The 16,478-nt window shown below is 35.9% G+C and overlaps 1 protein-coding gene across 4 annotated transcripts in view; it reads right to left on the bottom strand.

Annotated features, from left to right (window-relative positions):
- The window catches only part of COL24A1 (collagen type XXIV alpha 1 chain), a 395,517-nt gene that overhangs the window by 13,471 nt on the left and 365,568 nt on the right, over positions 1-16,478 (bottom strand). For all 4 annotated transcript variants that reach the window (XM_061183940.1, XM_061183941.1, XM_061183942.1 and 1 more), the window contains exons 55-57: positions 11,839-11,874; positions 11,708-11,734; positions 291-356 (exon numbers count right to left, since the gene is read on the bottom strand). In XM_061183940.1, the coding sequence (XP_061039923.1) occupies positions 291-356; positions 11,708-11,734; positions 11,839-11,874 (129 nt within the window). The remainder of the gene's footprint in view (positions 1-290; positions 357-11,707; positions 11,735-11,838; positions 11,875-16,478) is intronic.

The following is a 16,478-nucleotide window of genomic DNA, read 5'->3' as shown; positions in this document are numbered from 1 at the left end:
TTAAGAAATGGCTAACTTCATTTAACTATTTTCTTCTATAGTACCAAATTCTTATTTTAAAAAAATCCTTTAACAATATATTTTTGTTTTAAATGTTTTCCTTAAAAAACATCTTATGCATATATTTCTGTTTATTAAAATTGCTTACTTTGTCCTTAAAATTTTTTTCATTACTTTTAATCTCTTTTAAATACAGGCTTTGAGATAAAGTCACATTTTGGCCTCTGAAAAAAATTTCTGTTTAATTTGTAGATTGAGAGTGCCAGTGTAAATAAAGCCAGATATATTACCTCCATCTGTAGGGCAGTATGTGATTCAATCAAGGCTTGAATAGCAGCATTGATATCCATTTGTTTCTGTGTAAAACAAAACCATTTGAGATCAGCAATAAGATCAACACTGAGTGCTCTAAAGTAAAGCCTATAAATTCTGAAAGCACTGCTGTTAAAGTATACTAGACTTATTATCTAAAAGGGGTTCGTAACTCTTATGGTTAGACAGATCTTGCAAGTATTGCCTGACTATCTGAAAGGACAATATGCTGCTTTCATCCAAATCTCAAAAGTCTCCTAATTAAAACAGGACCAAAGTCTAGAGCTCACAAATGAAAAACTATTTGTCTCTGCTGCATGAAAACACACAAAAAAGTTACTCACATGGAAGAAGAATGAAATATGATCCCCTCAGTTAATAAATTGTAAAGTGAAGAATAAATAACTGTAGTAATTTTTAACAGTTACATTCTTGGAAGGAAAATAGAATAAAATATTACTGTCCTGAGGTAGTCACCACATTAGTTTAATCTGATACTTCTGCGGTCTTAAAAACAATTTCTGAAGTTGGAAAAAGTATCATTAGTCCCAAAAGAAATAATGCATCATGAATCCAATCTCCTCCTGCATTTAATAAAAGATATTTTTAGAGAAAGACCCAACCTAACCATTAGTAAAAAGTCTTTTCGTATTTTATTTTTTAAAAAGCTTGGAAACTAAGAAGCATGAGTTGGGAGAAAGTTCTGTGAAATGGCATCTGTGTGAGCAAATCAAGCGATCTAATTTCTTTCAGAAGGATTGTACTGCTGAGATATCTTTTTACTTGGCAGCCCATACAATAGAAACTCTTTTCAACAGATCTCTCATAACTCATGGTTGGTAATTTGAAAAACTATTTAAAATGATGGGACAATCAACAAAATGTACTCATCTTTGCCTCAACATGTGGTTTTCATATTGGAAAATACTTGACTCATTCTGCATATGTACACTGCCAAACACATATTGAGGATAAAATGGTAAGCAAACAATACAAAACAAAACAACCTTGCCCTTGTAGAGCTAAAGTTTAGAGGTCGATAAAGGCATTAATCAAATAATCTCAAAAATATACATTTACAAATTGTGATACGTGCTATAAAAGAAAAGTGCATGGACCTATGAGAGAAATTACGGAGTATTAAATCTGGGGAATATAAGAGATTTGGAAGCACTAGATCAGCATAGGCTTCCCTGAGGTGGTGATATTTGAGCTGAGATCTGAAGAATAAATATGAATTGTTAGGAGAAGGGCTGGGAGAGCTTTCCAGGCAGAGGTAACAACTTTGCACAAAGGCAATGAGATAGAAAAGCATGGCCTATTCAAGAAGAAGAAAGGCTTAGCATAAAATGTTCTGTGCAGATTAAATAATTCTGACCATCATTCTTTTGAGAATTGGCAGACTTTGGACATGGGTCACAAAAATATATTGGGACTAAATATGGGCAACTGAATTAAGTAGTAAACAACAGCCACCTTTATATTTTCCAGTTGTTTGTGGTTAGGGCTTTGATCTTAGAAAAACTAGCAATAAGCAGTTCTCAGGCGCTTACAGACTCAGGACCCTTTTGTACTTTTAAATATTATTAAGGGCTTTAAAGAACTTATATTTATGTGAATTATAGCTTTTGATATTTAACACAGTAGGAATTAAAATATAAATTTTAAAACTGTGGTTAATTGCCTTAAAACAATAAATCCATTATATGTTAATATAAATAAACATTTTTTTAATGAAAAATGACTATTTTCCAAACAAAAAATTAGTGAGAAGAGCGGCAGTGTTTTACACTTTTGTATATCTCTTTAATGTCTGGATTAATAGGAGATAGCTAGATTCTCATATTTGCTTTTATATTCTCATATTTGCTTCTATATTCAATCTATTAAAATGTTACTTTAGCTGAACTGTATGAAGAAAATCCAGCCTTAAAAAGATATGTAGTTGGAAAAAAGATTATTTTAGTAGCCTTTTCAGATAATTGTGGATATTCTCTTTTGATATTATACCAGAACTTGATAAGTGGTAGTTTCTTGAAGGTTAGCTGAAATGTGAAATCTGAAACCATATCTACAACGTATCTATTTTATATTCTTTTATATTAAAATCTATTGATCTGTCTTAAACTTTGAATCATTTACCAATGCATGATTTTAGTAAAAATCATGATTTTTGTTAAAATCATGCATTGATCATTGGAAAATAATGGTTCATGAAATAATGCAGATCTTCCAAAGACTGACACATTTCGTTATGTCATATCAACAGATTACATTCGTTAACATCATCACCAATCTCATCAGAAAAATGTAAGTGCTGGTAAGCTGTCAAACTTGTAATAGATACAAGCATTCCTCAATTGTTATCGTTGCTTGAAAGTTTGAAATTTAACACTGATACCAAATTGTCAGTTGTTTTCCTTGAAATGACAGGCTCACTTCATTCATTTTCAAGAAAATATCTGCCAAATACTCATGTCTGAATAACATTATCATTCTGTCAAGTAAAAATGGTGTTCCATGAAAAAAGCAGCTAGTTCAGTTTGCAACTGAAACAATTCCACAAGTGCTTTTATTTGAGGCAACCATTGTACTTCAATATGCAGAAATGCTTTATATGTTCTTCCATTTCATCACACAGAATATTAAAAAGATGTGTACTAAAGATTAGAGACTTAGGAGACAGCAAAAATGGTGGAATAATGACCTCCCAGAATTCTCTCTTCTATAAAAGCAATGAGAAAACTGGAAAAAAAAGTAAGAATGAAGTTTTTCAGAATTACAGAAATTAACAAAATGCTTGCAGCAACCTGGGGAGCATTTATGAAAAATAGCTTAATTTCAGTAAGGGCAGTGAGCTTTGTAAAGCTTTAATCTGTCCTATTCCCATGCCTCTCTTTCCAGCTCTGTGGTAGCCTTGAAAACCAACAGCCTGCAATCGCAGTGAAAACAAGAAGCCTGGAACCCACAGGAGGGAGCAGAATGGGGCTGGAGTTGCTTCAAAGCCTCATTTCCAGTGAAATGTCATTATTTGACCTTTCTGGTGGTTCCCTTAAAGACTTGCAAGACTGTCTTTATTTTACCTGACTCAGAGCTCACTCAATGCAAAAAGTCTTTCCCAAGGAACATTAAAAAAAAATTTAGATGGAATTGTTTAACTTTGTGGCTACTGGAAACATTAGAAAACAGTTGGGGCAAACAATGGGCTAAGAAAAGCTAGGGAATGAGATGTCCGTAGAGATTCTAAAAAACTCTGACATATTCCTGGGAATCTGGAAGTCCATGTGCATGCATAGGGCTGTGCACATGATCAGGAAAAACACAAGAAGGCCCTAAGTTCTCTCTTCTGGCTGACCTTCAGGCTCTGTGAAAATAAATAGGAAATTAAAACTCGGGTATAGTTGTCAATTGTCTGGCTGAGCATTGAAGGGATGCTCCAACATGCTCACAGAGACCCTTGGCAAAAACTGGGAGACTTACTGGTTCTGGCATTTAAGGAAATCTCTCTCCAATCCTTAGCTGACCACTAAGCTAACTGAGTAGAGACTTTAGTGGTCACATATGTCAAAGAATACAGACTTTATACCTTTAGGAAAAGTCACTAAACAAACAACAAAAACAACAAATAGCAACAATAAACACTGAGGTTGGGGTGAAGAATTTGACTTCCAGAGATGCCATTTTATATTATTTAAAATGTCCAGTTTTCAAGAAAAAATGACAAGACATGCTGAGTAACATTAAAGTATGACCCCTATACATGGGAAAAAGCCAAGCAATCAATAGAAATAGAAATTGTCCCTGAGGAAGCCCAGATGTTGAACTTAGTAGACAAAACTTTAGCTATTTTAGGTATATTCAAAGAACTAAAGTAAACCATGTCTACAGAACTAAAGGAAAGTACGAAAAAGATGTCTTACCAAATAAAAAATATAAAGAGGAAATTATAGAAAAGAACCAAGTAGAAGTTTTGTAGTTGAACAATAATTGAAATCAAAATTTACTAGAGAGGCTCAACTGTAGATTTCAGTAGATAGAAGAAAGAATCAGTGAACCTGAAAACAGTTTATTGATATTATCCAGTCAGAGGCGTATAAAGAAAAATGAAACAAAATGAACAGGCTCAGAGACGTACAGGACATCATAAAACATACCAATGCATGAATGATGGGAGTCTCAGAAGAGGAGAAGAGAGAAATAGGGGTAGAAAGAATATTTCAAAAAATAATGGCTGAAAATGTGCCAAATTTGATGAAAAACATTAATCTCCACATCCAAGAAGCTCAATGAATTCCCCTAGACACATCATAATCAAACTGTTGAAAGGTAAAGACAAAGAGAGAATCCTGAATGCAAAGAGAAGAGACTCATCAATCCAAGGGATGAGATTTTTTCATCAAAAACCATAAAGGTGAGAAGCAGTAGGATGACATATTCAGAGTGCTGAAGGAAAAAGACTGTCAACCAAAAATTCTATATCCAATAAAACTATCCTTCAAAAAGGAGGAAAAAAGACATTCCCAGATAAACAAAAGCTGAGGCAATTTATCATTAGCAAACTTCCCTAGAAAAATAATAAAGGGAGTCCTTTGGACTGAAATAAAGGATACTAGGCAGAAACTTGAATCCACATGAAGAAATAAAGAGCACTGGTAAAGATAACTATACAGGTAACTGTAAAAGAGAGTATAGATCCCAAACAGCCAAACAATCTTGAAAAAGGACAACAAACTTGGAGGTCTCACACTTCACTTTCAAAACTTACTACAAAGCTACAGTAATCAAAACAGTGTGGTACTGGCATACAGACAGACATATAGACCAATGGAATAGAGTGCAGGAATAAACCCTCACATATATGGTTAAATAATTTTTGAGAAGGGTGCCAAGACCATTCCCTAAGGAAGGAATAGTGCTGGGAAAATTTAATATCCACATGCAAAAGAATGAAGTTAGACTCTTACCTACATCATAAACAAAAATTAACTCAAAATGGATCAGATAATTAAATGTAAGACCTAAAACTATAAAACTCTTGAAGAAAATATATAGGAATTGCTTCATGACATTGGATTTGGCACTGATTTCTTGGAGATGAAACCAAAAGCAAGGTAAAACAACAACAACAACAAAACCCTGATAAATTGGACTATATCAAAATTATAGACTTCTGTGCAAAAATCAACAGAGTGAAAAGGCAGCCAAAGGAATGGGAGAAAATATTTGCAAATCATATATATGATAAGGGATTAACATTTAGAATGCATAAAGAACTATAACTCAACAACAACACAACAAAAATAAGCAACCCAATTCAAAAATGGGCAAAAGACATTTTTCCAAAGAAGATATGTAAGCCAGTTTCCCCAAAGAAGATACATATAAGCCAATGAGCACATGAAAAGATGCTCAACATCTGTAATCATTAAGGAAATGCAAGTCAAAACACAGTTATCTGCCACTTCACACCCATTAGGATGGCTGTTATCAAACAAGCAGAATATAACAAATGTGAGGGAGGATGTGGAGAAATTGGAACCCTGTGTACTATTGGTGGGAATGTGTAATGGTGTACCTGCTATGGAAAACAGTATAGCAATTCCTCATAAAGTTAAACATAAAATTACCATATGATCCAGCAGTTTCACTTCTGGGTATATATGGAAATGAATTAAAGGCAGGGACTCTTTAATCCATTTGGAGTTTATTTTTGTGTATGGTGTTAGGTAGTGTTCTAATTTCAGTTTTTTACATGTAGCTGTCCAGTTTTCCCAGCACCACTTATTGAAGAGGCTGTCTTTTCTCCATTGTATGTTCTTGCCTCCTTTGTCATAAATTAGGTGGCCATTATGTGTGTGGGTTTATCTCTGGGCTTTCTATCCTGTACCATTGACCTATATTTCTGTTTTTGTGCCAGTACCATACTGTCTTTTTTTTTTTTAATTAATTAATTAATTTTTGGCTGCATTGGGTCTTTGTTGCTGCTTGCAGGCTTTCTCTAGTTGCGGCGAGCGGGAGCTACTCTTTGTTGCGGTGCTTGGGCTTCTCATTGCGGTGGATTCTCTTGTTGCAGAGCATGGCCTCTAGGCACACAGGCTTCAGTAGTTGTGGCATGCGGGCTCAGTAGTTGTGGTTCACGGGCTCTAGAGCGCAGGCTCAGTAGTTGTGGTGCATGGGCTTAGTGGTTCCACGGCATGTGGGATCTTCCCAGACCAGGGCTCAACCCCCTGTCCCCTGCATTGGCAGGCGGATTCTTAACCACTGTGCCACCAGGGAAGCCCCATACTGTCTTGATTACTGTAGCTTTGTAGTATAGTTTGAAGTCAGGGAGCCTGATTTCTCCAGCTCCGTTTTTCTTTCTCAAGATTGCTTTGGCTATTCAGGGTCTTTTGTGTTTCCATACAAATTGTAAAATTTTTTGTTCTAATTCTGTGAAGAATGCCATTGGTAATTTAATAGGGATTGCACTGAATCTGTAGATTGCTTTGGGTAGTATAGTCATTTTCACAATATTGATTCTTCCAATCCAAGAACATGGTATATTTCCCCATCTGTTTATGTCATCTTTGAGTTCTTTGATCAGTGTTTTATAGTTTTCTGAGTACAAGTCTTGCGCCAAATGTAAAATAGTTAGCTGGTGGGAAGCAGCAGCGTAGCACAGGGAGATCAGCTTGGTGCTTTGCGATGACCTAGAGGGGTGGGATAGGGAGGATGGGAGGAGGGCTCAAGAGGGAGGGGATATGTGGATGTATATATGCATATGGCTGATTCATTTTGTTGTGCAACAGGGGCTAGCTCAGTATTGTGAAGCAGTTATACTCCAATAAAGATATATTGAAAAAAAAAGGCAGGGACTCAAACAGATATTTGTACACCTATGTTTCTAGCAGCATTATTCACAATAGCAAAAGGTGGAAGCAACCCAAGTGTCCATCTGGATAAACAAAATGTGGTATATACATACAATGTAAATTATTCAGCCTTAAAAAGGAAAGAAATTCTGACACATGCTACAACATGGATTAACCTTGAAGACATTATGCTAAGTGAAGAAAGCCAAACAAAAAAGTTCAAATACTATATGCTTCCACTTATAGGAGGTATCTAGAGTAGTCAAATTAATAGAGAGATAGAAAGTAGAATGGTAGGTTTTTAGGGACTGGGGAAGGGAGGAATGGGGAGTTACTGTTTAATGGATCAGAGTTTCAGTCTTATGAAAAAAGTTCTAGAGATGACTGGTGGTGATAGTTGCACAGCAGTGTGAATGTACTTAATGCTACTGAAGAGTACACTTAAAGATGGTTAAAATGATAAATTTTATGTATATTTTACCACAATTAAAAATAATAAGTAAGTAAGTATGCTCATTATCCCTTACAGCTAACCATCCCACTTCTGGGAACAGGTCCTAGAGATATTCCACAAAATATGTATATGGACAAGACATGCATACTGTTTGTATTAGGAAAAAGACTGGAAACAACTTAAACACCCATGAGTAGAGGACTGGATGGATGAATAAAGTGTAGGATAGTCTTAATTGAAATGACCATGGTTCGTTTTCTGTGAGAATGTGGCAATGAAGAATACAGTGACTTTTAGTAGATTAGTAGTGTAGCGTTTGGTACTAGATTCAAGCTAAGGTACTAGCAAGTTTAACCACCAACAGTACAAATGTCAACTCAATGAAAAAGGCAGGGTTTTTTTCCCCCACAATAGGCATTAGAAAGAAAAGAATGTCACAAAACTTGGCTACTCATAAATTTTTTTATTCCTATAATTCCAGTGTATTCCCAGATCCTAGCTCATGCCTGGCACATAGTAGGCATTCAATTTGCTGAATTTATTAATTTTTTCCCAAGGGTAGCCTTTAGGGAGGGCAGGCCCAGAGAGATGGTATTAAGATGATTTGCCTGGGAAGTCATTCAGCAACATTTAAGTGTCCCCACCTAAGTGTGAAACTCTCATTAGGTCCAATAAGGGAATCCAAAAGAAATAGCTTCCTCCATGTACTCTAGCTAGAGAGAACAAATTCTCACATGAAAATCACTTAAGGTTTATAAAAACGTGCACCGAGAATAAGGAGTTATCAGGATTAGTGGGACAAATGAAGGAAATTAGGAGGATTCATTATACCTTGAGGGGATGTAATATTCACAGTTCCTTTCCAATTTATTTGAGTAAAATGCAGATCTAGTCTGGGCACCCCAGTACTTTAAGAAGTGTTATTTTCCAGCCATCTAAAATTTTAAGATCACTGGATGGTGAAAACATTTATGGGGTGGGAACTGATTTCAGGTCATGCACCCCTCCATGGTAGAGGCAATTGCTTGTTCTAGGGAACCAGGATGATACCCACAGCTGCTGCAACCTCTCAATTCACCAATCCAGGTTTCACAGCTGACCCATTAACTGGTATCATTAAGTTGAAAATTCCTTATCTCATTTAATGATTTTCAATTTTTATTATTTCCACTCCCCACATCTCTCACACACACACACACCCATTCTTTATCCCACCAACCATTTGTGGTTAACTTTGACATCCTGTTGTAATTTTTTTTTGGTCAGTTCCTAAATATCTTACCATGCGCACTGAGGTCTGGTCATCACCCTGATAATATCCTCAAATTCAAAAGCACCATCAATACATATTCCTTTTCCTGAAACATTTCTCTTTAGCTATTCTACTTTAGGAACTTGAGCAAGTTACTTATAGGTCTTAAAAAGAGGGGGCTGGACTAGGTTAGAGGTTTTCAAACTTTTCTTATCTTGACCCATAGTAATAAATACATTTTTATATCATGATAAGGTTCACACAAACATATATTTAACTGAAAACTTTTACAAAACATATTTTTCCCTACTAGTGGTGATATACTTATTATGTTTTTTTAAATTGAAGTATAGTTGATTTACAGTGTTGTGTTAGTTTCAGATGTACAGCAAAATGGTTGTTATACATATTATAATCTATATTTATATCTATATTTATCTATTATTTTTCAGATTCTTTTCCATTGTAGGTTTTTACGAGATACTGAATATAGTTCTCTGTGCTGTACAGTAGGTCCTAGGGTGTTCTTTTTTTGTGCTTTTCTTAAAAATTGAGTAAAATTCACATAACATAAAATTTACCATTTTAGTCATTTTAAAGTACCAGTTTATTGCTCTGGTAGATTCACTGTGTTGTGCAACCATTACCACTATTTAATTTCACAACATTTTCATCACCTCTAAAAGAAACCCTGTACCCATTAAACAGTCACTCCCCACATTTTTCTATTTTAATTTCATTTCAAAAGAATGCTGAGACTCACCATGTTGATCTTATGATCCACCAACTAATGAGTGACAATTCACAGTCCAAAATAATTACTAAATAATTACTAAGAAGACTTCTATCTGTAATTCTAATATGATCCTATTCCATTCTAGACATTATTTCCCTCCAAGTGAAGTCTTCTGGCTTGGAGGATTCCCACTGAAATTTTCTAAGAGTTGCAACTTGCCTGTTTGCATTTATTCATTCATTCAATAGACACTTCTTAAGGGCTTGAATGGAAAAGAGATACAGAACACATTGCTTACCTTCAGAGAGTTCACAGTCTAATACATGGAAATGGGCATGAAAATAAATGAGTATGAATGAAGAAGGGGAAGTGATCAGTTCTATCTTGCAGTGCAACGAGGGGATGGAATTAAGAGTTTCACAGAAGATATGATCATAGTTTGAGTCTAGAAGGAATGTGTAGGTATTTTCTTATTGGCATGTAAACTTCTACTCTGAAAGTCTTTTTTTCAAGGCTACACTGCCACTTTCCTACAATGGTCTCTGCAAGTCTCAGAAAGACAGTATAAAGAAACTGGGTTTCATACTGGCCAGGAACAAGGAAGACAGAAAGGAGAGAAAGGGAAGAAGGAAACAAAGAAACTAATGTTAGTTGAGTACCTATAATGTGTCAAGCACATATACTTTTTCATTTAATCCTCCTAATAATTCCTCAAAGTATATATTCTTATCCACATTTTTCTCAGAGCAAAAACCTCTCACATGTCCTAATTCATTTTGGCTGTAGAGGAACACATACAAACATTTTTCAAGTGAGAGAGGGATGTGGTGCCCCAAAATTTGGCACTTCAATGTGAAAATTTTCACTAAACAACACCTCTAATTTGCCAATGATATATGATCTTTTAGAACTTGTTCTTTATTAGGAAAGCAGCTATGATATATCAAAGTCATTATAAGGTGAGAAGGCAACTAATGAGGGTTTTTCTAACCCATGCATTGTGAGGATCCAGGAGGAAAGGAAGAACAGAGAAGTGTAGAATAATCTAAAGATTTAAAAAAGGACATGCCCACTGATGTTCATGCTAGGGAAGGTTTCAATCCCCATCAGTCAGATGGCCAGAAAGGGGGAGTAATTTTAAAAAAATCATAGAGAAACAGATGTCTTGTTTCCAAGGAGACCATCTTCCTGTGGCACTTTGCTTGAAAGTTATTCCTTGCCCTGATGAAAGGCTGAGGGGAATGAAGAGTTCCTGACCTGCTGGGAATGGACCGCAGTGATCCACCAGGTAGAACTTTCAAAGATCCAAATGATACCAGAGAAGCATGTGGAAATAAGTAAGGCTTGGAAGGCATAGGACTGGCCATTTGTTTGGACAGTGTAGCCAACAGCGGATTTCCTTTAGGCAGGAAATCTGACCAAGGACCACTGCATTTGACCAGGATTCTGATTCTGCAGGAATGGGGCATGGGTGAGGTTGAAGATAGAAGGAGACCTCTTGTAGAAAGCAGGAAAACAAAGATATTACTGAGTAGGAGAGTGGATACAACGCATGAGAGAAACCAGTCTTGGAACACTGAGGCCAGGAGATGATAGCTGATAATGAAGTAACGGAAGTATCACCTCAAAGATAGGAGTAGCAAGTTTTGGGTTGTGATCGGTCACGAGCAAATACATGAGAAGTCCCAGGGCTTCTATGGCCAGCAGCAACTGAGAAGAGTTCATGTAAAGCCAAAAAAGTGGATAACTCTGGTTGACAAAAAAGAACATTTGAAAAAGGAGAGCTAGGACCCAGAAACAGGAAGAAATGGAGGGAGTTAGTATTTTGGAGCATTAATTATGTCAGACATTGTGCTGAGTACTTTACTTCTTATTTAAAACTCAAATCCACCCAAGAAAGTAAGAGATACCATCCCCATTTTATAGACAAGAACTCTGAGGCTTGGATTTCAAGTTTTATTATAGTTGGCAAGACTCTATATCAGATTAACAAAAAGAACAGAGGTAGGCAATAGGGATACCTTTTAACAGGGAGTTAATAGAAGAAGCTTTAAAAAATTATCTTATACTAAGATAAAATAAACAAAACCAAGAAAACTTACTCTTGGGCCTGATGCTCCAGGTGGACCCTATAACATAAAAAGATTTTTAAAGTATTTATTAGGTAGATATCTCAAACCAAGCAGGCATATAAGCATCAATGGTAAACAGATATAAATGTAAATAAACTCACTGGAGGCCCTGGTTGACCTCTCGGTCCTTGGGGACCCTAGAAGAAATGGAGACAAAGCACAATATGTATATACTATGCTTTTGGTTTGGTATAAACAAGATGACTAAGATTCAACTGCTATCATTGCCTTTTCATATGAGGCAAGTGATAGAATTCAAAGTTATTTTAGTATTTTGAAGTAATATGTTCTTGAACTCAGCTGTCACCCACATTCATCAACAAGCTGAATATATACTCTCATGTTTTGTTAATATTACTAGAAACTAAATTTATTCATTTTAATAAACTTATAAATGTAACATTTAAAAATGTTAATTCTATTTTTCCTGTTATTTCTAACTACCATCCAACTAATTGTAAAAAATGGAAACTTCAGTGTCCTTAGACATCTCCTTGTCCTTCAACATCCACCTATAATTTGGTTACCCACTACTGTTGATTTGACCTCCAAATCTTCCCAATATACTACTCCATCCTCACAGCAACTCTCTTAGTTTAGTGCTGATCATGTGCTATGGACTAAATGTTTGTGTCCCCTCCTACATGCATATATTGAAGCCCTAATCTCCAGTGTGATGATATTTAGAGGTGGGGTCTTTGGGAGCTAATTAAATCATGTGGAGCCTTTGTGAATGGTAGTGCCCTTATAAGAAGAGACATGAGAGAGATGCTCTCTCTCTACCGTGTGAGGTCGTAGCAAGAAGGCAGCTAGCTATCTGCAAACCAGGTAGAGGATCCTCATTAGATATGGAATCTGTGAGCACCTTAATCTTGGATTTCCCAGTCTCCAGAACTATGAAAAATAAATGTTTGTTGTTTAAGCCATCCAGCCCACAGCAATTTGTTATAGGAGCCCCAGCTGACTAAGATATCATGCGTGCCTGGACTCCTAATTTGACTTACTAACTTTATTCTCTCTACTATGCTAACTACATTCTACTTATAAAATGGAAATCTAATCATATCATTCTTTAATTAAAATCATTCAATGGCTTTTTACTGTTTAGTGGATAAAGTATAAACTTCTTTTCAGTGATAGATACCATTTACTGAGAGCTCACTATGTGTCAAGCTGTGTGCTCATTTATTAAGAACTCACTGTATGCCAAGTTGTGTGCTATATTTCTATTTCGCAGTTAAGAAAATGGAATGGCTAAGTAACCAGCAAGTAAAGGGCAGAGATAGGATTAAAATCCAAGTCAGTTAAATACAAAAGTATATGTTCTTAGGCAGTATGCACCCCTGCCTCTTCTTCAAGGTCTGGGCCTTATTTCCACTTACTCTCCCCAACCTGTTCTACACTCCATCTATAACCAACCACTTGCAGAGCTCTGAATCGTCCAAATTCTTTCACACATGCATTCTCCCGCATGTGCTATTTCCTTGACCAGGAATGCTCCTCCTTACCTTTTCTGTCTATTTAATTCCCATTCCTCTTCCAATACTTCTTTAAAACTCTATACCCACCTTGCCACCTTCTTCTTCAACTAACCACTTCTGCATTCCATAGTACATAACAAATTGGAAAGTCCCTACAGACCTTTAAAAGTGTCTTAGTCATCCTCTCATTTTCTGGAACAGGAATAGTGCCTAATACATAGTAGGTGTTCAAAGATTGGTAAAGAATGAATGAATAATGTTTAAATTAACTAGTATTGATTTAGAAATTAGAATAGTTGAAAGGTATACAGTAAAATGTGAAAAGTTATGCTGACATTTTTCAAAATGAAACAACAGTAATCACTGTAAGAATGCTCAAAATTTAACTTACGGGATGGTCAATTGAATGTTAAGACTACACTGAGTCAAATTCAGATTATGGTTAAAAGATGGCAAAGCAAAATTTATCTTCAACTGAGTTTTGAATAATGTTAATGCTATGCTTGACTTAAGTATCTTTTATTGCCAAAGCTGTTGATTCTAAATGTACTGTGACAATAAGAACAAACAACACATAGTAACTTAAAAAGGATAGAGTACTCCAACACCGTGCCTGCTGGACATTTCTTAGTTTGCATGGTTTATGATTATAGGTTAAAGCAGAAAATGCATCAAACTTTTACCTCAGAAGTGGCATGATAAGTTAGAGAAATTTCATTTTGGAGACAGCCTTTTAAATATACAGAGGCTCAGAGTGAAATCGGCTATGTAAGTTTCTCCATTTTGGATCAGCATTTTAAAAATAAACAGTTGACATTTTACTCTACTTAGCATATTTCTGACATTTGCAAAATCTCACTGAAGGTTCAGTACAAAATATCTACCTTATCTTTGACTTTGAAAAAGCATTTTGTCATAGAAAGAAGAAACTATTTTTACTGAGTTCACTTCAGCTTGTTACCCAGAATGAGTCAGATCATCACAAATATGATAAAATGAAATACTTCAAACCAAACAAGACAGGACAGGACAACCCCAATGAAGCAAATGCATAGAATAAGGCCAAGTAAAACAAAATATTATTCCAACAATACAGTATTTATTAGTTCTTTTTTATTCTTCTACCTAACCCACCACTAAGGAAAAGTGATTCACTCTCTCTAGATATTATATAAACAAGTATATAAAGAAGGTTATCATACAGTTTATAATAAAACTACAATTGTCTATGTTAATTTCCTGTAGGGGAACCAAATTAATATGAATGGTTATAGTGGTTATTTGGCTGTAGTGAAAGCACTACCTTTGAAAATAGACTGTCTCTCCATTTAATCCCACAATTTCCATATGATCCTTCAAAAGTAACATATTTTTTTCATTAAATTTGAAAAATACTGGTAAGTATATGTCCTTAAACCTGACTATGTTAGACTTTGCCTTTACATAAATGCAATCTTTAGTTTCAGGATCTTTACTTTAGGCTGGCTTATGTACAGAGAGCTGCTCTTTCCTCATTCTTAAGCTGAGAAGCTTGCACGGTAGATGCTTAGCAGCATCCCTGGTCTCTGCACACTAGATGCCACTAGCAACCTTTCCCTTTTCTCCAGTTGTGACAACCAAAAATGTCTCCACACATTGCCAAATGTCTCCTGGGAGGGGGAGCAAAATGGCTCCTGGTTGAGAACCACTGGTTTAGAGGGTTTAATTGGGAGTTTAGTAATATTAAATAAGATTTATTATTAGACAGTAATGTGATTAAGATGGAATGAGTGAATTCATGAGTTATCCCCTATAAACCCTAGGGGATAACTGCATATCAGGAATCCATTCATGTGGAATCTGTATGTGGGCTGCTTTTAAAGTAGGTGAAGGATGTGTACATACCATCTTACCTACCCAAGTTGCTCCTAACCCTTATTTTCTGAGAGGTACTATGATTAATAGAAAAGCACAATAGCATGGGATTTGGAAGATCTGGGCTCTGGTCTTATCTCTGTACCTAATTAGCTGCATGTCCTTGAGGGAGCTGCTGCACATTTGGATCTCAAATATCTCGAGTGTAACATAATAGGTTTGGTGAAAATAATCTCCAAGATTTACTTTAGAACTGTGATTTTCAAGGCTTTATTATTTTTCTTCCTAATGTTTTGTATCTGGAGAAAGATGTGTACAAATAGAGAATTTTTTTCACATGAAATGCTTGTGACAGCCATTGTCATAGGCACTCAAGGCTTCCTAATCTTGATGGAGCTTATGTTCTAGCCACAGTACTTGGAGAGGATAGGTCAGGGAGGCAGTTGGAGACAGGTATGGAATATGGGTTAATTCCAAGCCTCCCTATTTTTTCTCTTCCCTTTCTACTCCTCCGGCGTGGGGGGTGGGGGCTGATATAGCTTCACTGTGTGCAAACATTCTTGCTTCCTGTTAAGTAAGTCTGCTGAGAAAATATAAGGGACACATTGCTGCAAATTAAACACATCTATTTTAATACCCTTTGAGGATTCTTAGGCTATCTGAAATCACATAAATTTCCTTCCTCAGCAAACTAATATAACTATAATTTACTTATTCTGAGCCCCAAGCATACCCTATGGTGAAAAGCAAAGATCTCAGCTGTCTCTATATAATATCATTACCTTTTAAGCAAGACTTTACTGCTATCTTCAAGTTTATTCCTATATGCCTTCTATACTTGGTTTCAATATCCCTCATTTCACTCCATGCATGCCCTCTGTTTATGACTGCTGCTTTAATAAGTTCTGCTGGGAAAGTGGCCCCTTTACAAAATATCTTCTTTAACTTGGAAGAATTGACATCCAAGAAAAATACGAAATAGTGCCAGTGTAAGCCATTTAGTCCTGAAAATGCTGTGTACCTTTTGCCCATCCTCTCACCATTGTTTCCAGTTGGCTGAAATATACAACTAATGATTTGCTTCTGCTTTGCAGCCCTCTTGGGTGCTGACTGGATCTAGTGGTATATATCTAAAGTGACTTGACAGTCCTCTTGTTCTGGCACTGGTGAAGAAGGCTCACACCTCCTCTCCTGATGCCTGACAAGGCAAATATTCGATTTCACTCAGTGATTTGGAAAGAATGTGACTGGCAGATTTTTAAACATGTTTAGGGCTTATCAGGTTTCACTGCAATATACCATATAGGTTAGTTCTATATATAGGTTAGTTTTCTTCCTGAAAACTGTAATTTTATTTTCATTCCATAAGTATCAGGGACATAATAAAGAAAAAATCAAAAAAGGTC

The sequence above is a fragment of the Eubalaena glacialis genome, chromosome 3, assembly GCF_028564815.1.
Source record: "Eubalaena glacialis isolate mEubGla1 chromosome 3, mEubGla1.1.hap2.+ XY, whole genome shotgun sequence".
Lineage (NCBI taxonomy): Eukaryota > Metazoa > Chordata > Mammalia > Artiodactyla > Balaenidae > Eubalaena > Eubalaena glacialis.
The sequence above is the reverse complement of the archived record's forward strand: the minus strand, read 5'-3'. Positions and strand labels throughout refer to the sequence as shown.